The following is a 23,320-nucleotide window of genomic DNA, read 5'->3' as shown; positions in this document are numbered from 1 at the left end:
TATACGCCACGTTCCTGGTGTGCGTGCAGCACCCCCTCCCCACCCCACCGCACCCCGGTGTGCTTCCGATGTTGACGCACTTGAAGCTTGAACGTGCCGGGATTATTCACTTTACAGCAGCTCTCCAGTTTCTGGCATGTTGATTGCCCGAGCCCGTGTTTCCGCGTGCTGAGGCCTCGGCACTCTCTCGGTGAAACTATGCTAAGTGTCGCCTTTCTTGATTCCGTTTCAAAGGGGGGCAAGCGGAGAATGCGCGATGGCCACGAGCGTAACGTCGGACTTTGAAGATCGCGCCGGACGTTGGAGCTCGCTCGCGACCGCCCCCCGTCGCTGACGTTTGTCGCCTCGTTGCGTTTTTAATCGTCGGGGTAATTCAATTGTCTCTTTCGCAAGCAGTTTTTCCCCTGAATAATTCTGACCCGCCTTTGGGCTGGGACAGCTCGGGTTATTGTTTTATTGTCACCGCCACCGAGAAGGCATTATGGGGGTGTACTCTGGCAGGGTGCGTGCCATGTGTAGCCGCTTTCCACACACAGTGTGCATTCTTCCATTCGCTTTGAGGCTATTAGCCTTGTTAGCGTCAGCCCCGAAGTGGTGGCTCCATTTCTGTAAACATTAGCCCCCCTTCTTTTTTTATTTGTCGCGCTCCACCCAGCTCCAGGATGTAACGTTTAAAGATGAACCCGTTTGTGCGAGCGTGTGTTTTGCTTAACCGAGTGTTCAGTGTTGATTTATGGAGACAAGAATGTTGTTCTCAAGCCATCATGGCTCTGGAGCTGAGATCGCCGCTTTGATGAAGCTGGAACCTTCCCCGGTGCCAGGAATGTAATTTGAAAAAGGTTTTAACCGCCGCTGCTAACTTGAGCCCGGGTGACGAGTAACAAATAAACACGACGTGCCCGCTCACGCCGCTTTGCATCTGTTTTAATGTAATGGCCTGTGCTTTTATTATATTTGTTTATTTATTAGTGAGAGCTCGGGCAACTTCATGAAATTCTGCCCAGTGAAAAAGTCCGGCATGATGGTACATTTCATTCGTATCAGTCTCTTCCAGAATCATATTGTTGATGTGGTCATAGTCAAATAAAACAAACGCTTTCCTAAATATGTTCTAAATTATTCGTTCACCTCTCAATATTCCACTATTTTGTCTGCAGTGATCTGAGTGTACATCCATGTGAGGGTCGAAACAGGTTTTGAGACTGTCGCCTCTAAAAGGCTAAAATTAGAGAAACTCCGAAAAACCCACACGAGGTGGAGTCAGCAGGAGGTCCATGAGAGCAGACATAGCAAACAGCCACCGATGAACACGAGAATTCTCACCGTTCCAAATTAAAGTAAACAAAAGTGCAAGTTACACAAACAAAGTCTCGGTTGCTTTCATCTCAAACTGCAGGGCTGCCAGGACGATAGTCCAAGCAAATAAAATACTTGGGTTCGCAAAGATCAACACGAGGGAAATATTCAAGGCTCTTTGGGCGTTGCAGGGCAATACAATACAACATTCATTCTAGATTTGAAGCTTTCGTGACTGCAACCAAAGAGTATGAATACACCATTCGTCAAATAGTCAAGATCAACTTTAAACAGCAAAGGTACTCGGTTAGGTTGCAACCAGATCAACACGGTCCTAATAGCTAATGATCAAAGTCCAGCAGACGCCGATGCACATTCATGAAAGAAGCGTTGTGATCTGAATCTCACAGGTCTTGGGGTTGTGATTTGAATCTCACTGGTCTCGGACACGGGGTCTAGTAGGTCTGCACAGGTCACAGACTTTGCGGGGTATTGCCACAGGCCCAACGGTGTGTGGAGGTGGTAAGGTTGCAAGGTTCGAAGGTGGTCTCGGCACAGACCAAGCAGAGTTTGTGCAGATGGCAGGGTTTGAAGGTCTGGGGGGGCACGAGCTGAGCAGGGTCACAGAGGTGGCGAGGTTGTGAGGCTCAGTGGCACTCGGGATAGGCTCCCAGGCTTTCTCCCGTTGCTGGAATTGCAACCTTGTACTAAGATCTACTCGCAAGCCTCTCCAGGCACTGGTACTGTATTAAACGAATTGGTGCGCACCTAACAAGGTCGCATTTGGTTAATGGAAAGAGATTAAGCACTTGTATGCAGTTACAGGCAAGCGTGAGGCTGACTACGAGGCACTAGGCCTCACAGGCCTCACCAGGCAGAGTCAGCGGAGGGACTCTGAAAAGGTTTGCTAGCATCTCCAATATTCTCTCATTTCTCCAGGCAGGTCTCCTAGGTTCTCCGTGCAAGATTCTGGGTCACTGTTCTTTTCAGTGATGCTGGACACAACCTTCCCCAACCTCATTTAAGACGTTCCGCCTCAATCCTTCTCGACCAGGGAAACAAAATGAATATAAGAGGCATTTTTTTCGAATTTGGTGAAAAAAAACCCTCAATATTTCAAGAGCCGCAATGCATGTTGTGAACACAAGACGCGGTCATAAATAAACATCTTCATGAATCAGTCCTTAAAGAGCCGCAGGTTGCTGACCCCTGGCCGAGGCAGTCTCACCCTCAAGATGGAGTCCCCATAAATATCACTCGGCAGGGGGGAGGGCACCGTTTTGAACTGGTAGGTTTCACGTGGCCGTAGGCCGTGTGAAAATGAAGTCACATGCCATAGGTTCCCCACCCCTGATCTAACTCGAAGGGGCGTCGCGGTGGCGAGATGTTAAATACCTCGTCTGGTACCCTTACCGGTGGGACCCCGCCTGGTTTGGGGCAGCGGGTCCATTCCTCATCTGTCTATCTTCTGCCTTATGTAATCGGTTTAGTCTATGTTGACGGTATATACTTGTGTCAGAACGTGATGTAATGGGCCCGCGTATTGCCTCAATAAAAAAAAATCTCACCTGGTATGCAGGACGTCGTGGGTTCGATCCCGACCCTGCCGCATTTTGTACGTTTGGAGTTTGCGAGTTTCTCTCTCTCCCCGTGGTCGCGCGGATTTTACTCCGCGTCCTTTGGTTTTTCCCTCCACATTTAGAATCGACATGCGTTTAGATAAGCCACTTCATTGAGCTATCAATTATGGCCAGATCGCTTCTGAAAAAAGAGCTACATAGCTCAGTGGGCCTGACCTGGTAAAATACTAAATTGTTTTAGTTTAGTAACTTTCGTTTGTATTTCCCTCTTGACCCAGCCAAGGGCAGGCAGCTCAAGGTGGAGCACCTTCTCACCTGGGTCCCCAGCAGAGGCTGGTGAGGCAGAGGATCATCGGGCGGCAGGCGCTGAACCGCTTATTGAGTGGCCGGGGCGGCGGACGCCTGAACCATGGGGACCCCCAGGGTCTGCAGTACGTGCCCAGGCCCGGTGACGAGAACGGTGAGGAGTTTTTGAGGTCATGGCGTCGGTCTGGGATGCATTAAAAAAACCGCTGCCTGGCCAGTGGGTGAACATGTCGGCACGCTGATTTTCGTTGTTACGCAAGTTAGAGGGATCCTCATTTTGGCTGTTAGTAAAAAAATATAAGTGGGCATGGGCGGCAGGTCACGAGCACAGATGATGGCCAATGGTTGAGACTGAGGAGGGAACATGCCCGAGTGGACTTCCATGACTGAGATGGATCTATGACATCAGTGCAGGAGCCACATGCATTGCTGCATCACGAAACAATTAGAAATGGGAAATTCTTGGGAAGACCTTTACCTGGATGATCATTGCTGATCATGATGGATATATGATGAATTTTGGTGGAATGATGTTGACGACAATGATGATGCCGATATTTGTGACAAAGATCATCCCTCTGCCTTTTGCCAGGAAATTACTCGGTCCCAGTCCCCAAGCGCATCAAGGTCGTGTTCACGCCGACGATCTGCAAGCTGGACTGCGCCGGCTCCGTGTGCAAGACCTCCTGCTCCAAGGGCAACGTCACCACCATCATCGCCGAGGACGGCCAGACTATCTTCCCGCAGCACGGGTCCGGCTTCCGCATCGGTGTGTGAGCCCGCGGCCCAGTTCTACCGTAGACTCAAGTGGGAAATGTCCTGTAAAGCTATCGTCGGAACTTTATAAGCAATTCAAGGTTCAAACCTGAGTTACCAGCGTTCGGATAGGGCACTTGCCGGGAGTAACAGGTGTTGTAGGCTTGGGATGCGAGGTGGTCAGGAGGTTGGCAGTGGATTCTTTAATCCAGAAAACTGTGCAGAAATTTGAATGTTATCTCCTCGTAAGGGTAGTGAGGTTTCTCTGGGTGCTTTGGTTTTTTCACTCAATAATAGAATCACCATAACATTCCACTGCAGAACTGTCCTGGAAAAGAAACTTGAGGCTCAGTGAGGCTTTCCCGGGCGAATATTAATAATTGTTATGGGGGTTCCAAAGGGTTTTTTTTTCATTTTGCTTGTTCATTGGGTAGTGAACTGCATCCAGACCACCCCAGTGGCGGTACAGAATTTCACCATGTCATTTACCGCTGGCGGATTATTTATTTAACTTATTTTTTTGTTATTTCTAAGTGGCACGTGCTGGGTTTTAATTCGCAGGCAGTGCGGAGACGTTGCACGTTGTGCTCATGCTGAACGGCGAAATCTTAAACCTCGGCTGTGTCGCACGTGCTGGCAGGAAGCCCACACAATGGTAGTAGTTTACAAAGCGACAGATCTCCGCGGCACTTGAAGGATCGCGCACGCCCGAGATGCGTCGCAGAGCATCGCATGTGAAAACCTCAAGCCCAAATTATCTCTTGCCCATTTTTCTTGTCGGGCATGCACAACGTCCGACCGTATGTCTCCCCCCCACCACCCCGCCACCCACCTTGGGGGACACCTTTGGGGTAGCAGGCCAATATTCTGCATGTGACATGAACGCACGCGGCAGTGTTATCTTTCTGGCCGCATATCACTCCACCCCCGCTCCACCCGCCCAGCAATCTCGCATCTTGGCAGCCGCGCTGACAGCCCACATACACGGGCGCACGCGCACGCGGCAGCCGATTCTCTGAGCCAAAAAGCGAACGGCGATGGACGCTCGCTGTTGCGGTGGAGGAGGTAGCAGCTGCGTCAATTCCCCCACGGTGCCATCGCTTCATACATGTTCTTTTCGGCGTTCGGTGCACCGACGATTTTTGGGGGGGGGGGGGGGGTGGGGGAGAGGAGATCGGCGGAGATGGAGACCGCCATGGAGAAACTGCTCGTGGGCCACTCACAGTGCAAGGGCAGCGTCGCGACCCGCAAGGAAAAATTAATCCTCGTTAGTCCACGAACCCATCTGGGCACACGGGCATCTATCGCGATGGAATGCACGGACACACGCGTGCCCACGAGCTAAGTGCCAGGGGTAGCATTTGCAATGATAACACCTGGCTTTTTGAAGAAACTTTTTGCTCGAATTGTTGTTCGATCCGAAGGATCAATCTGTCTTTTTGACCAAATCAGCATGAATGGTACTGATCATATCAGATCTCGGAATATCAGTGGGGTTGGGAGACTGTCTGGGAATACCAGGCCTTATAGACTCAGGGCTGCAAGGTGGGCATCAGCATCAACAGCAGCAGGATTCCTTGAGTGTTACCCCTCAAGCATCGTAGGTGTTCTCTGCATACTCCAGTAACCTCCCACATGGAGCCAAACTCACATCAATTCAATTGGCCAAACGCCCTGATGAGCTTCGGTACGACTTCCTTAGGTATATACAGGGCATGGTCCTTTATAATTATTATCATCATGATAACGATGCCACGACTTGTTGTGAAATGAAAACCTCCGCCTGCCACCAACGATTTCTTTCCCACTCTCAGTGATCTGCGGAATCCCGTGCCACAACGGCGGGCGGTGCGCTGCCAGGGAGAAGTGCTGGTGCCCGCCCAACTTCACGGGAAAGTTTTGCCAAATCCCGGCGCTCACCAACGAGGTGAACGGGCAGGCCGCCACAGGGAGCGAGGCCCAGGCGGCCTCTGGTGGCCGTCGCCCCAGTCAGCCCAGTCACTCCGTCTACATGTTCCCGCTGTCGACCATCGGCAACTCGACGCAGGGTGAGGGCCCTGTTCATCATGGGCGCCAAGGGGGTTGAGATGTTTATTACCTCGCCTGGTATACAGGAGGTCGTGGGTTCGATTCCGACCCCTGACGCCTGCTGTATATTTGGAGTGTGCGTGTTCTCCCCGTGGGCGCGTAGATTTTTACCCGGGTCCTCTGGGTTTTCCCTCCGCATTTAGAATCAACATGCATTTAGAGTGTTTGGTTGCTACACATTTCCACGTGATTATAAACCACTCCGTTGAGCTATAAATAATCATGGCCAGGTCGCTTCTGAAAAAGAGCTATATAGTTCAGTGGGTCTTACCTGGTAAAATAAAAATAGTTTAGCTTGAAGTTCAGTTTATCTCCTCAGCTGCCGAGACATCTGTGACGTCGCCTCAACTACGCACCCCCCCCTTCCAGTGTGTGCGTGCCATGAGACCACCACATTGCATAGACAGTGCTCTTGGTTGACTCTCGGTCTCACTGCCGTTACAAGGGGATGGCCAAATAGTTTTTATCCCAATTGAGTTTGTGGTCTAGACAAAGCTTACAGCAGTGTCCATGCAATGTAACTGTCAAACAACACACACAGATGTGCATTGCTTGTACAACAATTTTTCGGCCTTATTCTTCTGTCACGGGGGGGGGGGGGTTCTCATCCTTTACAGATTTAAATGCATGTGGTGGTCACACAACGCGCACACAAGGCATATACATGGGAGTTTGCGCCTTCCCCACTGCCTGCGAGCAACACACACTCTGCACGTGCCCGTTACCTTCTGTCTCGGCTGAAGGTGCATCACCGTCCGTTCTCTCTCGCCGCGTGCCGCTCTGGCAGTGTCCGCGCCGGGGTCCCTGCCCAGCTACCCGGACCTGGTGAACGTCCACGTGAAGCACCCGCCCGAGGCCACGGTGCAGATCCACCAAGTGGCCCGCCTCATGGACGGCCTCAACATCTCGCACCACCAGGCCCACCGGCCGCCACACCCCCTGCCGAGCCCTCGCATCCGCCCACTCGCCTCGCTCGCGTCGCTGGGTGGGAATCAGCAGCGAGACAAGGAGAGGGACCAGGCCATTGCGGGTGGAGCTGATCCTTCCCAGCCCAGGATACTAGCCCGTGCGCCCATGCTGGGACGATGCTACGTGGACATCAAAGACAACAAGGTGGGGGTCTTGACGGCGCTGTCAGAGCACTGGAGCAGCACCGCTGAGAACCTTGGTTCAAATCCGGTGTTCAGCCACCCACGATTGAAACCCGGGTTGTTAAGTGGTAGCATATTAATGGGCTCAGCTGGTCAACAATGACTTTACACACACACACACAAAATACCCATTGCATTACATTTCAGCTGAATTGCGACAAAGTTCTAAACACATGTGTAAAAGCAGGGCAGGGCAGAAATGTAGCAATAACTAAATGCAAACAAACACTTTGTTGTTGGTTGTTGTTGTTGTTGATACAGTGTGTAAAGCCTCTGCCAGGCCTCACGAGGCAGGAGGTGTGCTGTGGGAGCGTCGGGGCTGCTTGGGGCCTTGACCGGTGCAACCGATGTCCGGAGAAGCTGGGTAAGCGTCGCACCCTCTGACCAGCTTACATGCCAAAAAACCTTCATGGGAAGAAGACTATCTGACAATACTGGAAGTGGGGAGAACTACATGTAAATGCTTTGCCTTGTGTGTATGATGTTTGAGATTCTTTCGCACCATATGTAGCCAACCGTGCTAATCGGAGGTGCGGTAGGGCAAGAATGGGCGGTCTTGAGTGGTCTATCACAATTGTAGTGAGTTCAACTGAGTCGCAGACGCACTTCTTGGAGGCAACACATTTATTAAAACCAACACACGGGTACGACCCCTTATCAAGATAACCTACGGTGGTGGACCACCAGGCTAACTGCACTAATTACACTGGAACTAGCTACGATGGATCGCACCCCAGCTTGGGTCCAGGTCCACGTGTTGGTGACTCTTGTAGGACGTAGAAAGTAGAACGTAGATTTCTTCAGGATGAACAACAGAAGCCGGTCCCTCTCGGGGACCCGGCTTATATCCTCTGTGGCGTGGCTGGCTCCGTCCTTAGCCACGACCACCTTCTGGAACCCTCGAGCAGGATCTCGACCCTGACACGTGACAACCCCTAGCCCCCCCACCTGGGGGCCCTGTGTATACTTTACTGGTCACGTGTCCTCTAGGGTCAACCAGAGTGCCACGGCCTATAGTAACCCCATTCCCGTGGCCGTCACCCTGACACCCCATCCTGTCGGGGTTGGCCCTGCACGCAGAGCGTGGTGCCATCCAGTTCTGTCAGTCAGTGCTCACCGAGCCCCTCTACTGCACCCACATATCCGTGGTGCCTGCGATGTCAATACATCGCACACCGTGCCTCTAAAGCCGGCATTATACGGTGACATCAACTCTCAGCCTCCCACTTCCTGCCCCGCCCACTTCCCCCCGTCCATCCTAGCGTCCACGCAACGCTCCCCTCCCCTCCCTTGCCCTTCCCCCTCTCTTTACCTATATAACCTCTTACCACGGCATCTCTCTCCCACTTCGGCAAAATAAAATAAAAATATTTCTTGCTGTGGTTTTCCCACCTGATGATGATTGCTTGTGTTGCAGTCGAAACGTCGTGATTTAATTTTATTTTATACCTACGTTACTTTACCGAAAGAACCAGAGAGTATGAATTTCTGCAGTCACGAAAGCTTCAAATATAGATCCTTTTTAATGGCAAGTATGCACTTAAGTTTCGTATACCACAAACCTGTCAACCCCTTATCAGTGCCTACCTTAATTCAGGCCTTATTGGTCACCCCTTGCCCTTATAAACCTCAACGTGCATCCTACAAAGTCCCATCACAAGGGAGAAACACAAACAGACATTTTTTTGCCCGTATTTAAATGGCGGTATGCCGTATGGACCTGAAAACTCAATTTCCCTGTATAAGAATACGGAGTAAATCGTATAGATTGACAGGTATGATACCAGATCGCTAAATATGATTGCCTTGGGGTTTTACTTCATTTCAAGCACAGTCAATTGAGCTCGACAGCGAAACCAAGTTGTTTGCATTACCCTCCCTGTCGGCTTGCGTTGAGACCTTGCCAAAAAAAGACACCCATGGTCGCGTGCGCCGTCATCCGACGTGAAACGGGTTCATGGAGAGTAATTTCCACATTGTTTGGACACCTGGCGATCAGAAATCGACTGACTCCTTCGGAGAAAAAAGGAAGGGCATACATTATAGAATAACATTGTAATTGCTTTTGCCGAAGATCTCTTTGATGTATACCGTTTGACTTGCTCTCCGCTCGGAATACCAAAGTGGTGCTATGACAAAACACAACAACATTTTCTTTACTGATGGTCATCGGGAACAATCTGACAAAACACAAAATATATATTTTTTTTAAAACAGGAAACACCACGTGAGGTGGCCGGGTTAATCAAAGGTCATTGCGCTGGGTTCGAATCCAGGTTCTGCCCCTTATTCCGAGGAAAAGTCAGAAGTTAGCTCTGCGATATCCACTTCCGTGGGCCGTTCTCCAACACAAAGGGTCGCACTTATATTGTCCCCTGAGATATATTGTTCTCCGTGGCTTTCTGCTGATTCGAGTAATAAGAAGTGACGGAAAATAAATTTCTATTTCCCACAAGTATAGCCGCACAGGTACCACAATTAATGTCCAGAAGATTATGTTCTATTCTTTCGTATGGCAATATGTTCAGTAGCTAAACGCCACCGGTAAACGTGGATAATATAATCAATCGTGCCGAGTCGGTGCCATTTGTTAGTTGTGCCCGCGATGCCAGCTGATGTGCCGAGGGTCGTTACTTGGGGTTCGTCCCCTGCTGTGAGTGACCCAGTCGCTGGGACCAACCCACTCGGCCACAACAATTGGGGGTTTTGTTGCGAGTGCGGGAGGAGAAGGAGGAGGTGATAGAGGAGGAAGGGGTACGCTGCACGGAATGGGAAGTGTCTGGGTGGCACAGCAGCGATTGTCGGGTGGCAGATGGGTCTGAATTATTCAACGGGCATATCTGGAGCAGAAATACACTTTAAAGCGTCGAGGGGCTGCCGTTATCCCCATTCACAGTTTAACGGCGCATCGCACACGTCGCCTCGTCCATTATAACTGGGCAGCTTGGGTTCAGCTATAGAGGGTCGCGAGCATCTGTCCGTGCTGCCTCTTCCCCGGTGGGCAGTTCGCATGGCACTGATGCGGCGTTTCCACGGCCACACAATAGCCCATTTGGTCGCTTCGCTGACCTGAAGATTGGGCCAAGCCAGGGTTACCGAGGCAGTCTGCGAGCTCAAAATGGGGCCCGTGTGGCTAATCTGTTTCTGGGACGTGTGACACGCTTAGACAAGGTGGGTAGCCGCTCCCAGTTGGACCACCCTTGAAGTCGTGACCGCTGTAATGGGGCTGTGCCGTGGTGTTCTATCGGTCTGAGTGTCTGGAATGATGAAGCAGAAGGTGGACTGTGACGGCACCACTGACCAGGTCGCCAGTCTAATGTTCGGTGTGAGAATTGCATGAGCCATTTGCGAATGAAACAGTCCATCCGTTAATAGATTAATGTTGGTTGAGCTTCGTCCAGCAGTGGAGAGATCATGGCGGATATCGATGCATTGATTAAAAGTGATTCTTACTCTCGTGACACATGTATTGATACACAGGTGCAAGGATCGGTGATTTACAAATGCATACAAACTAAATACAAATGTTGCATTTGCACGAGCGGATCGAATGGGACAAAATAATACATAAACAGTAAATACCCTTCGTACACAGTATGTCGTCCATTTTTGGCCTACTCTTCCACGCTAACAAGGTGTATTGGAAGAGGTGGGAATTATCCACAATACCCCACCACGAGTGACCTGCCGATTGACTAAACTGTGGTGGTGGTGCACCCATTGATGAGTATTGGTAGAGACTCCAAGTGTCTCTTCTTTACAGGTGCTAATGATGGTAGACTTAAAGACATCCCAAGCGCTGCCCACATTCTCCCACTGGTGGTGATTCCAGTTTGAGTTTCTCATTGACACTTTGGCGGAAGAGGTCTTGCTTAATCGAGCCCTTGAGGCCTTCGACGTTTGGGAGCCAGTTTTATGGACATGGTTGAGCAGATGAGTCGATGATTATCAGTCAGCAATCATCAGCTGCTCGAACAGTCTGGGTGAATCATACATGGACAATGACGTAATCGATCAAGTGCCAGTGATTAGATCGCAGATGTTGCCATGATGTTTTGTATTTTTTTTCCGGCGGAACAGGGTGTTGGTGACGATGAGTCCATGTTCCGTGCATTTCGTCAACAGCAGGATGCCGATGGAATTCACTTTTCCCACTCCTTCCTTGCCGATGGTTCCATTCCAGAGGTTTAAGTCCCTTCCAACTCTGGCATTAAAATCACCGAGAAGAATAAGTTTGTCTCCCACAGGAATGGTAGAAAGGACCTGGTCAAGGCTGGCGTAAATTCTTCTTTAGCTTCATCATCGGCATCAAGAGTCGGGGCATATGCGCTGATGACAGTGGCATATTGACTCCCCACCAGTTTGAAACGCAGAGCCATGAGACGCTCCCTGATTCTGATAGGGAACTCGTCAAGCTGATTGATGAGTTAATTGTCGATGGCGAAACCAACTCCGTGCATCCGCCGTTGTTCTTCCTGTCTGCCTGTCCAGAGGAGGGTATAGCCACCTTCTTGTGCCTTGAGCTGCCCCTCCCCTGCCCGCCGAGTTTCGCTGAGGGCAGCCACGTCAATGTCGTGTCGTCTGAATTCCCAGGCCACGATTGCGGTGCGGCGTTCTGGGCGTTCACCTTGAGGGTTGTCCATAAGGGTCCTGACATTCCAGGTCCCAAATTCAATTATTCGACCTTTTTGTTTGTTTCCACCGCAGTAATGATGATCCCTCTGGAAGAGGAGAGACAGACGATGTTTCGGGCATCTCATAGACTCGCGTAGGGAAACACAGACATACAGTAGATAGAGACCCACCATAGACTCACACGGACATCCATCGACTCAAATAGACACTCCTTATTCCGTCTGGTGGGGAGTTGATCGGCAATGTTTATATATTCATGTCGATGTCAGCGAGTGAGCCAGTGGACGGCCTCAGGAGAAGCCCGGTGAATTACTGAGACGCTGCCGGCCATTGGTTGTCCTTCCCGCGCACCTCCGATTTGCACAGTCGGCTACGTACGGTTTAGCGAAAGGAGTTCAACACAGGTCCACGTGTGGCGTGCAGCGGCGTTACAATGTGGTCCAATGGTCGGAGATCGGTGACCCCGGTGCTAACGAACGGCGGTTAAAAGTGCGTTAAATTGATGGGCCCTCCTGCTGCGCCTACGTCTCGCCCAGACGCTGCCAAGTGGGCAACCTTCAGGCTGCACGCAGCCTCATATAACCTCGGTCTGCCGCGCAGGGCATCTGAGTGTCATTTTTATTTATTTTGCTAGTTAATTCTCCGGCGGCTGTCATAGTTGTGTGTGTGTGTGCACTTATTGTGTTATTGTCGGGAGCGATGGCACAGTGGTGAGCACAGTTCGCTATGTATGTGTGTACGTTGAATTTACTTTGGCACCGTACGTAAAGCAACCGTGCTAATCGGAGGCGCTATGAACCCGGCGACCTGAGAGTAGGTGATCGTGTCCCGGCAACAGCCTCCACATTTGCCAAATTAGAAAAAAAGTCCGAATTGAGATTGTACAAAGCAGTCATCGACCTCTGCTGGAAGACTAGTGGCCCGGGTCGCACTTGTTAATGAGCCCTCTTCCTGAACGAAATAACTAAATGAGCGTGGAATGCTTTAACGAGCGCTTTCGCATGCACGTGGTAGTGAAACGAAGTCACCAGGCGAAAACCTATCAAGATCACAAGGAGGACAGCACTCAAAGCGCCGCACGGATGGCTTCACGAGACCTACTTGCTTGTGTTGGGATTGTTTAAAGTTTGCAATTCGAATTCGCCGCTTTCAAAAATAGACGATTGGGTGTCCCTTCCCGTGGGTCGAGAAATGGCTGGAGCGCTCGACTCACAGCTAAGAAGGTCGCACGTTCAAATCCCGACTCACAGCTGAGACGGTCACACGTTTAAATCCCGACTCACAGCTAAGAAGGTCGCACGTTCAAATCCCGACTCACAGCTGAGACGGTCACACGTTCAAATCCCGACTCTCAGCAAAGAAGGTCGCACGTTCAAATCCCGACTCACAGCTGAGACGGTCGTACGTTCAAATCCCGACTCACAGCTGAGACGGTCAAACGTTCAAATCCCGACTCACAGCAAAGAAGGTCGCACGTTCAAATCCCGGTCGAGGGTCGACTTGGACATTCGTGGGGAAAGTCACAGGGTGGTTGTGCTATGGATACACTCCTCCCCTGTCATGGGAATGTAGAATTTATGCTGCTAGTTTACCACAACATATATAGCAGATGATCACTGCCACATGCTCGTTATGAATGGGAGGGGGGGTGGAGAGGGAGTTGGGGGGGGGCCCACTTTGGGCTGGTCTTGCATGCCGTGAAACAATACTACTTTTGAGAAACGATAACAAAGTTAAAGAAAAGAATAAGAAAAAGATGATTTCGTACGAACACGTCGGAACGAGCGAACGAGCGAGAGAGAGAGAGAGAGGGAGGGGTACATCTGGCACATCTTTTAATAATAAATTCCCAGCAGACGCAGACTGTACCACTTCCCATGCCCGCAGTCTTACCGAAAGGCCCCAGGCCATTTGCTCTTTGCTCAGAACAAGTCCAGCAGCTTTTGAAGTGATCTGATGGATCTCTGCTTTCACAGCGCCGGTCAGCAGACTCAACATTAATTTCCCAACGCTCTCCTACAACTTTATTGACGGAACCTATCACTTGCAGACGCCGCCCGCCGCGACTCGTTGCGCTGTTTCGCGTCCGCGGGAGAGGAAAAAAAAAACGACTGTCCTCTCGAGATGTTTTTTGCTCTTGTTATCATTATTGGACAATTTTATCCGGATCGCGCTGCTGTCGTCGCGTGTCATTCAGAGCTCTCGCGGGACAGTTGCGAGAGAATGTCTCGCGGAAGTGGATATCACCGAGCTAGCCCTGAGATCTCTTCAAGCAACCTGTGGTCCGCACCGTTGAGGATAGCGTCTTCCCACCCTGTCTACGAGAGCAATGCCCGTCTCTAAAATGTATCTCAAATTAGGACTAAATGAAATATTGCGGATTTTTTTCTCGTGCAGTTATTGGAGATCGGGCTAAGACCAACATCTCGCTGCACTTGAAAACCCCGGGGGAGTTTAATCATAGGCGGCTGAAACCCGGAATCGGACCCAGGATCTCGGCGGACTCTTACGAGCTTTGCAAGAGAGGGAGGCGGAGATGGCATGAGGAAAGGCAGATCGTGGGGAGACATAACACCGCCACATGGAATATCTTCAATCTCACTTTTTTCCCTTTCGCTTCCAGCCATATGCGGCGTCCAATATACATTACCCAGATAATCCGGAAAAAAAAAACGTATATTACCGCAGTCGCGTAAAACACGTGGAGAGTTTTCATTACGAGGGGCCAGCGCTGTGCCACAACCGCCGGCCCTCACGAGCGTCGCCTCGTGTGTGTACGCCGTTCCTCGGGCGCTCCGGTGTGACTTTACACCGGCGAAACGCGAAGAATTTTAATTTGTACCAGAAAGGCTCCTGATGCCATCCCCACCACACCCCCCTCTATTTCTCAACACACTCGGAGGGGGGTCCCCCCCCCCACCACCTTGTGGGTTGCGCCGTCCGTGGAGCCGGGACTGCGCCCGGGACGAAAATTTTGCGGGTTTTTTTTTTCAAACTACCAACGACGACGCCACGGGTCATTAGCAAACTAAAAATTATTAACTATTTTTTGTTGTGCCATGTAAGGCCCACCGAGCTTTGTAGCTCTTTAGCCGAAGCGACCTGGCTATCACAAATGATAGCTCAACGAAGTGGAAATGTATAGCAGCCAAACGCTCTGAACGCGCTTTGATTTTAAATGTGGATGGAAAAAATGGAGGACCCGGAGAAAAATCCACACGACCACGGAGAGAGAGAGAGAGACACGCAAACTCCAAATATGCTGCAGGTGTCAGGGCCAGCATCGAATCCACGACCTCCTGCATGCCAGGCGAGGCAGTTAACATCTCCTAGCCACCGCGGCGCACGTGGACGAACGAGGAAGACGTCGCGTGTCGACGGCCCGCGAAGCCCGACGCCCAGGCCACAGCACCACGGCAAGAGCGGGCGCCGTGGGCTGCGCGAGCCTCTGTTTCAATTAGGAAGAGGTACTTGAGTTGGGGGTGGGAGGCGGGGCGGATAGGCAATTAGCCGGTCTGATAGCTCTGAGCAATTAAGTTAAACGCCTTTTGGGTCGTTTCGCAATTGGTCAGAGGTCGCCGGCAGAATGGGTGGTCACGCGGCGAGCGCGGGACGTGCGGTTGAAGGGTTTCCCCGTGTGGACGCTGAGTGGCTGCACCCCCCCCCCCCCAACCACCTTCTCTCACCTCCCCCACCCCCGAACCCCCGACCAGAGAGAGCTCCCATGGTGGCAGCACCCCCCCCCCCGTCCCAGCCACCTCTCACCCGAGTCGCTCGCCCCCTCTCACCGAGAGAGAAGATCCACGGCCCATCGTCTCTCCTACAGTCACTGTGCAGCCTTCGGTCCTCGTTTGGCTTTGGCACTCGTGGCAATGCGGTGTTGTGCTCGTGGGGGGACTATGGTTGGGGGTTAGGAAGAGTGTCGCCGATAGGTTTGGGGTTAGCGATCGGGATTTGTTTCAGGATCGGGTGAGGAATGAGGATGTTTTTTTTGTGGATTGGGATGCTGATCGGTTGAGGAAGAGCACCGGTGGCTGACGGTGTGGCTGACCGTTCGTGACAGGGTTGACGAGAGGGTCTGGGACACGGTAGGGGCCACCACGTGGTGGCTGCTACACTTTTAGCGAGGGCATCACTTCAAGCGTAGGTCCCCGTAGCCAGCGCAATGATTGCTCAACCCAAGCTATTGATGCTTTGATATTGTGCATTGCGTTTGTGCTGTTCGCCTTTTTGCCATTCTCTGGTCTAACACTGGAGAGACGGAGCCGTCAAGGACAATCAGTTTCAAAGACAATGCGTACATTATCAGAGCGTGTTTGTTTGCATGTTTTGCCACAAGCATGTATGGTTAATGCAAACTTGGTGCCTTGAAATAGCTGTCTATTTTGATGTCTGAACATCTTAACACATCCTGTATTATTGCCGTAAAGGGTAAAGCCTATTGTTATTTTTCTCATAATCTTGATGCTGGGAAAAGAGTCCCATAGATAGATTCCACGTCTGGTTTTGGGTTAGGCCACGTGGTGGTTTTATGCCAAATTCTTGCCGTTGACCCTGCACCACCCTTCCGATATTAAGAAGCCACTGCAGCTATGCACTTTTAAATCATTCAGATTGGAAACTCATTTCTTTCTAACCGCTTTTTTGTATTCAGTTTATCCCCCCCCCCCCGCACCTCCAATAAGCACGGATGACTACGTACGGTGCGAAAGAAGTTCAACGTACTGCGTATCACGTCTACAATAAGCACAGTTGGATACGTACGTTGCGAAATAAGTTCAACGTATTACGTGTCACGTCTACACAGGTATTATTCATTTATCTTCCTCGACGTGACTCCCGTCGGGTGGGGGGCGGGTCAATGACACCAATAACAACACAAGAATGCGATTTGTAACACGCGCGAGCCAAGACCCAGTGTCGCCCGAGCGCTGGGTGACACAGTTCGGGGGAACCTCGAAGCATCTCTCAAAACTCGGCATGGATTGACCGCTGCGACCGCTGCGATTATGCAGCGGATGGGACGACGATGGCCGCGTAGAAAGAGAGAAGGCGGGCGCGCGGTTTTCACGCCGTGGTGTCGTGCGGAGCCACGGGGCCCACTAACGGCCCCCTCGACTGTCCCCCCGCCCCGCCCCCCTATCTCGCTCTCGCTCTCTGTCCGCGGTCGCTGCAGGGCAGCCCATCATGGTGAACGGCGAGCTGGTGGAGTGCCCCCACGGCTTCCGCAGGGAAAACTCGACGCACTGCAAAGGTAATCCACGGGAACCGCCCCCCCGACCCACACGGTAGCGGTCTCGCACTTAGAGCCGCCCACCTTTTCCCACCGCGCCAGATCTCGGCGCGAACGGATTCATGCAACCCGAGCACCAAAAGACAATTCCCAGACTGTCCGGGTCGAGCCCAGACAGTGGCAACCCCTCCCTACTTATACTCCAGCCCCCCCCCCCCCTAGAAAAAGTTTTACCCAGTGGAGGGAGGCGAACTTGTGACCATTCTGATAGAAGTTTATTTTGCCAGGAAGACCTGCGGGGTGAAGCCAAACGTGTTCAACGTCCGTCGCCACTCGCCGTACGCGACCTTCGGTCGGGTTTGGCGCGCTACGACGAATCTCTCCAGCTGCGGGAAGATGTGCGCCTTTTAAGGCCAGCCGCACGGCATTCGGCTGGCCTCGGTCAAACGGTCAAATGCAGAGCAGCTAAGGCTGCCGTGGCACAGTGGCGCGCGCACGCACGCACGCAGGCACCTGCCCTTTGATGCGTTTGATGTTTAAAAGGGGAACAAAGCACTTGGTGTTCTTTTTTTTTCCAGACAGGAGCAATAATTAAAAAAAGACATCACCACCGCTCACCTCCAGCCGCCCTTAAACACGATAGCCTGGGCGGCCCTTTCCTTGATTGTGTACGCGGGGAAAAAAAACGATTCGACAAGCGCCACCGTTTCGGGCTTTTAAGGCTTAGCTAATCCTTCTCCTCACCCACGCCGCCCCTCCGCCCCCCGCCACCTCGTTTAAATAAACGTGTTTGCCAAAAAAAAGGGAGTTAGGGGCATCCTAAAATGCAGGAAGTTTGAGAAAATAGGTTTTGGCCTGCAAGCTGTAATTATGTGGTCTTGGGCACATTAAAGGATTAGGCGGCGACGACTACGAGGGAATTCGGAGAAATTTAAGGGGGCGCGCCGTCGCGCCGTGCCCACGGATTCGCCGGTCTCTCGGTTGGTAGTCGCGAGGAGGGGGGGGGGGGTGCGAAAGCAAACGAAGCAAAAGGTCGTAGGGCATCAGAGAAGCTCAATAAAATGGGGGCCCAGATTCACGTAGAAAAAAATATGACCACACCAAGTGGAAATCAGATCCTTGTCAACAAACAAACCCCCCCAAAATAATCGTTTATTATCACAATTAGAATTTTAACTTCGTTTCCACAAATGTGTCTGAGTCTGTTCGTCTCGTGATGCACCCCAATAAATAATTTCTGCTTAGGGCCCCCAGTAGGCTGGCACCAACACTGGCCGGTAGTTTGTCTCAACGTTTATTATTCATCCTCGTCTTATTAAAGGCTGGGGAAAGCTACCATCTCAGCATGAATGGTGCGCCGTTTCTCAGGGGCATTTATAGACGCAGTATATTCACGGCCTTATGCTTCCTGCGAGAAATATTCGTAAAAAATGCTCACCGTGGTCCGTCCATCTGTGGGTTGCTCATAAAACAGAAGATGGATTGATCCTTGGAAATGTTCGCAGGCTTTTTTTGCGAACATTTTTTTGACAAAGTCAAAGAGAGACAGACAGACAAGAGAGAAACGATATTAGAAAGCCACTTTTCAATCTCGATTAAAAACTATTTTTTTAAGAACTGCGGTTTGTGTTTAGTTTGTTTTCCTTCCCTCGCACCTCCGATTAGCACGCTTGGCTACGTACGGTGCAAAAGCAGTTCAACATACATACATTCCCTGCTCACCGTCTTCACGAGATGCCAGCGTAATCCAAGAGGTGGTTCCATTATTGAAAAGTGAAAGTGTTTCCGTGGGATAATACGAAAGTGTTGACGCAGGAACGCATTCCGCAAAGTGCTTGTGGCTAAAATGAACCCTACTCCTCTCACTTCATTCTTTGGCACCGTCTCGAAACGATAACAATAATAGTCTTGAAACGTGCAGCGGCGCGCACCGAGACCTGATTCCAGGATTGTGTTAGGGCGGCTTCGAAGATGGTGAATGGAGCATGAAGTCATTGTCATTGGGCGCCACGGTGGCCAGATGTTAACTACCTCGCCTAGCCTACAGGAGGTCGTGGGTTCGATCCTGACGCTGACGCCTACTGTATATGTGGAGGTTTCTCCCTCCACGTTTAGAAACATGGGTTTAGAGTATTTTGGCAGCTGTAAATTTCCACGTGATAAGCCAATTCCTTCAGCAGGTCACTTCTGAAAAAGAGCTATATCGCTCAGTGGCCCTTACATGGTCAAAAATATATGACTAAAAAGTCAACACCATTTATATTCAACAATTATAAAACTAAATAATTTCTCACACACACACAAGATATTCTATGCTGCATGTTTGTATGTAGAACTTCTTTCGCACCGTATATAGCCAACTGTGCTAACCGAAGGTGCACAATTGTTAGCGTGTATTGCTGTGTGTGGATTTCTCGCGTAATAATTTACTTTAATCAAAGAGTCGATGCATCTCAGCTCACCTAACGGGCAGTGAGAGGGCATAAAGCCATGGTAGAATATACGTAGGTGCCGGATGGCTAAGGGCTTCTTCGAGAACTTCCAGGGCGTAGCTCCTCAGCCCTATTGGGCAGCCCGAGCGTGCTCACGCAGCCTCCAGGCGTGGAACCGTCCACGACGCCGGACCGGGCAATAGCGGAGAGCGAGCGCGGTCCAACGGCCGACCCCTTTGGACGCGCCGCCAGTCCACCCCTGCTCGTGGACGACCTGACCCCTTTCTCGCTTTCCTTGTCAGATAAACAAAAAAAATGTCTAATCATTAACTTAAACAAATATTGAATTTCTATTAAAAAAAACCAATACGTTTAACCTTATGATGAGAAAAAAATGTCAGGCCCCTTCCAAGAACGAATATTTTCCTGCCCACCGCCTATGAATGCATACATTGACGCCGGCTGTGTGCGCACAACGCGACGGAGGTGAACGGACGACCGACGCTACCGCAGCGGTCGCCCCGGTGGTGGCCCTGCAGCCTGCGATGGGCTGGGCCGCGACGGTTTTATCCAGAGCTCGCCGAATATGACGAATGACCGCGGGGCCTGCTCTTCATTTTATTATCCCGGCTTCTTCCCCCCCCCACCACCTCCCCTTGTTTTTACATTCGCCTTTGATCAGCAGAGGCTTGGCAGTTTGCCGCGGTTTTTTTAAATACTTTTTTAAATAGGTATTTCCCGGCGACTGGGAAGGAATAACAATCGCCGCGCGGGCGAGCAAACGGTGGGAGGCGGTCGTGGCTGTAAGCGTCCCGCTAGGAAGAGTCGCTGGCCGGTGTCAGCCAGCACGGGGTCAGGGGGGTTGGCACCTCTGGGTTATTAAAAACAAAACAAAAACAGGACTTATCGTGGGAAGAAGAATACCCGACAATGCCAGAAGAAGGGCGAGAATTCCACGCCAATGTAGTTGTGTAATATTAGGCAACTGACAACCATAATTTGTAATGTTCCAGGAATAAGTATCCATTTCCACAGGAAAAAAATTTGGTGATCCTGGGATAACAAGAACACCTTAGACTAGGGTCAGAGCCCAGGGCAGATAGATTCAACAATCATAACCATCAGGACATAAGGAGGCCTTTATCCAGAAACGTATTGACAAAGGCCGGTAAATTAATATTATGAATGCGAATTAATCGTATATACATTGTAATCTCTTTCGTTATCAGGGCATTGTTTCATTGGGTTGACGAGGTTTGGTCGTTCATCGCAACGGATGAACGTTGGTGTCCAAGTCCCACTCTCGCGCGTTTGAGTTGCGAACATCGCAGTGAAGTAACAAAGGGGCCTGTTGAATGACCATCAATTAGCATCGCTGCAGCACTCCCGATCCTCATGGCCCAGAATTGACGTGCATCCTCGCGTGCGTTCATCATCGTTATCGTCCTCATTGTGGTCATCGTGGAGGCCTCTGGAATCATTGGTTAAATACCAAGCCCAGGCGTGAAGTTCCCTCCTCCTTGACTCACCGCTCACCGTCCCACCAGCAGGACCGCCCGTGTCCCCACATCTGCGGCGCGTTAGCGCGCTTCCTCCATGGCTGGCGATGTTAAATAACTCGGCGCAGATGAAAGCCCTCTGCACCAACGAGGGCTTGCTCAGGGGGGCGCGGCCGGTGGGATTTAGGGGGGGGGCGAGGGGGGAGGGGCAGCCAGGTGCTGTGCACACGCCACGGCGCAGACGGGCCTGTGCGATGTCTGGGTCAAAACATTAGCCCACCTTCGGTCGGAAACGAAGTCTAATTTGTGGGCGGCTTCTTCTTCTTGTTTGGGGCAGCAATGCGAAACGGGGTAGGTTGGGGGCAGGGGCGATGGTGGGCAGGAGCGTGAGCGGCACCTGGCACCCGGGCAATCGCGGGGCTAATCGCCACTCCGACGCTATTGACTTAACCCTCGGGTTTAACGCAAAGCAAAAACAGTCCATTTTTTTTTAACCCGCGCGCACGCTCCCGACTGAAATAACAGGGCAGGGTCGCGTTGCGGCTTTCAACTCGCGGCGTGCCCCGGACGGCGGCGGCGCAGTGGTCAACACGCCGGGACTTGCTACCCAGATGCCGCCGGTTCGACTCCCGGTCTCCCCCGGTTGAAACAATAGATGGGGGTTTCTGAAATCCTCTCTGTCCACCCAGCAGTATGAATGGGTGACAGCCGCAGTGAGTCGATTGGCAGGTTGGGTGTGGTGGGGTAAAGCGTGGGTACTCGCACCCTTGCCAATGGAAGAGTAGGCCACAAAAGACCCTCTAAATGGATCTCTCTGTAGCATCGTTCAGTGGCGGCCCTTCTGCCAACGGTGGCATGAGCGAGCAATTGCAGGGCTGCACCTTTTCCGTCGCGTGCAAGCTGTGGCTGGCGCTCCACCCGATTATCCGAACGAGCGTGAATCCTGGTAAACATGTAAACGTTGGTTGACGTTGGCCCAATGTTTGCACGCTTTGTGCGCGCCGATTGTGCAGATATTAACGAGTGTCAGCTGCGCGGAGTCTGCCCCAACTCCACGTGCCTCAACAGCCCGGGCAGCTACACCTGCAGTTGCTTCATCGGCTACGTCTTCGACTCCACGAGCCACCAGTGCATCTGTGAGCAAAATGATCTCTCACCAACACCCATACGAAGATCCCCCCGTATCGCCTTAAACAGACTATTGGAGCAAGTGCTGTGAGCAAACACTTATGAAGGCCGGCACGACACACGAGGGGGGTGGTGTGGCCGACAACCACCACGCCCGGCCGCCTTTGTCTCCCCAAGCATTGATGTTTACACACTGCACCAGTCACTCATTTAAGGCTGAGCCGAGCTAGGCGAGGCCCAGGACCGGGTTCAGTTACTCGCACGCTCGTATTGGTATCTCCGGGCTCGTAGCACGACGTTGATCATAAGGAATGAAAACGATCGTGACAAGCAAGTGACTCAATTGGGACTAAACGTGGCAAGCATCGGCCCCTACTGCTCATTTTTTGCAGGCCAGGTGCTGAGTCATCTTGTGCCACGCAGGTACAGCTGCCCTTGGGATGGAGGGAGCTGTTGTCTATCTCAATGCGTTGAGATGGGATGCGCTGTAAAGCGCTCTGAGACGCCGCGACGTGTAGGGTGGCGGCGCTCGATCAACAAAACATTATCTGCTGATGCTCGCGCTGCTGCTTTGCCAGTGGTGCACAAGCACAATTAATACAAATATAAACACATTCGCCAAGAACAACACTGCGTGTGGTGTGTGGCCTTAGCAATAAAATATATAATTGGCATGATGGCCCTATTTCATGGCCCACATAAATAAAATTGAGGTTTTTTTACATATATATCAGAAGCAAATCATCAATGATTATTAACGACGAAGTAAATGACGATAACAATGATCACGACCGTGATGACGCTGACGATGCCAGTGATGATAGCAATGCCCACGGCGACGACGACGACGATGATGATGGTGATGGTGACAACGCTGCTGCTGTCGCTACCCCTCCCCACCCTGTGCCGCCCCTACGCACGCTCCATCGAACGGCCTTCGTCCCAGCCGACAAGCTACTCTCGGGCAAAACGGGGCTGTGCTACCGCGCCACCGACGGCCGCTCCTGCTCGCTGCCCATCGCCATCCCCCTCACCAAGCACATCTGCTGCTGCAGCGTGGGCAAGGCCTGGGGAAAGAACTGCGAGCCTTGCCCCCCGGAGGGACACAGTGAGTGCGGCTTAAAGTGCACGACACACGTGGAACACCGGGCCACGTGGGGAGGGAGTGCGGGCCGCGGGAGTGACGAGCGCGTGCCGTGCGTCCGTGGTGTCTCCG

At 51.6% G+C, this 23,320-nt stretch overlaps 1 protein-coding gene across 4 annotated transcripts in view; it reads left to right on the top strand.

Moving 5' to 3' along the window:
- LOC116948380 (latent-transforming growth factor beta-binding protein 1-like) overlaps positions 1-23,320 on the top strand; it is a 106,780-nt gene that overhangs the window by 15,618 nt on the left and 67,842 nt on the right. For all 4 annotated transcript variants that reach the window (XM_076071353.1, XM_032965000.2, XM_032964998.2 and 1 more), the window contains exons 4-11: positions 3,155-3,336; positions 3,775-3,951; positions 5,753-5,986; positions 6,814-7,139; positions 7,439-7,541; positions 16,989-17,066; positions 21,990-22,112; positions 23,051-23,212. In XM_076071353.1, coding sequence (XP_075927468.1) covers positions 3,155-3,336; positions 3,775-3,951; positions 5,753-5,986; positions 6,814-7,139; positions 7,439-7,541; positions 16,989-17,066; positions 21,990-22,112; positions 23,051-23,212 — 1,385 coding nt within the window. The remainder of the gene's footprint in view (positions 1-3,154; positions 3,337-3,774; positions 3,952-5,752; positions 5,987-6,813; positions 7,140-7,438; positions 7,542-16,988; positions 17,067-21,989; positions 22,113-23,050; positions 23,213-23,320) is intronic.

Source organism: Petromyzon marinus, chromosome 33 (assembly GCF_048934315.1).
Source record: "Petromyzon marinus isolate PM22_M1 ecotype Great Lakes invasive population chromosome 33, UKy_Petmar_22M1.pri1.0, whole genome shotgun sequence".
Lineage (NCBI taxonomy): Eukaryota > Metazoa > Chordata > Hyperoartia > Petromyzontiformes > Petromyzontidae > Petromyzon > Petromyzon marinus.
Note: the sequence above shows the minus strand (reverse complement) of the source record. Positions and strands in the feature narration are given on the sequence as shown.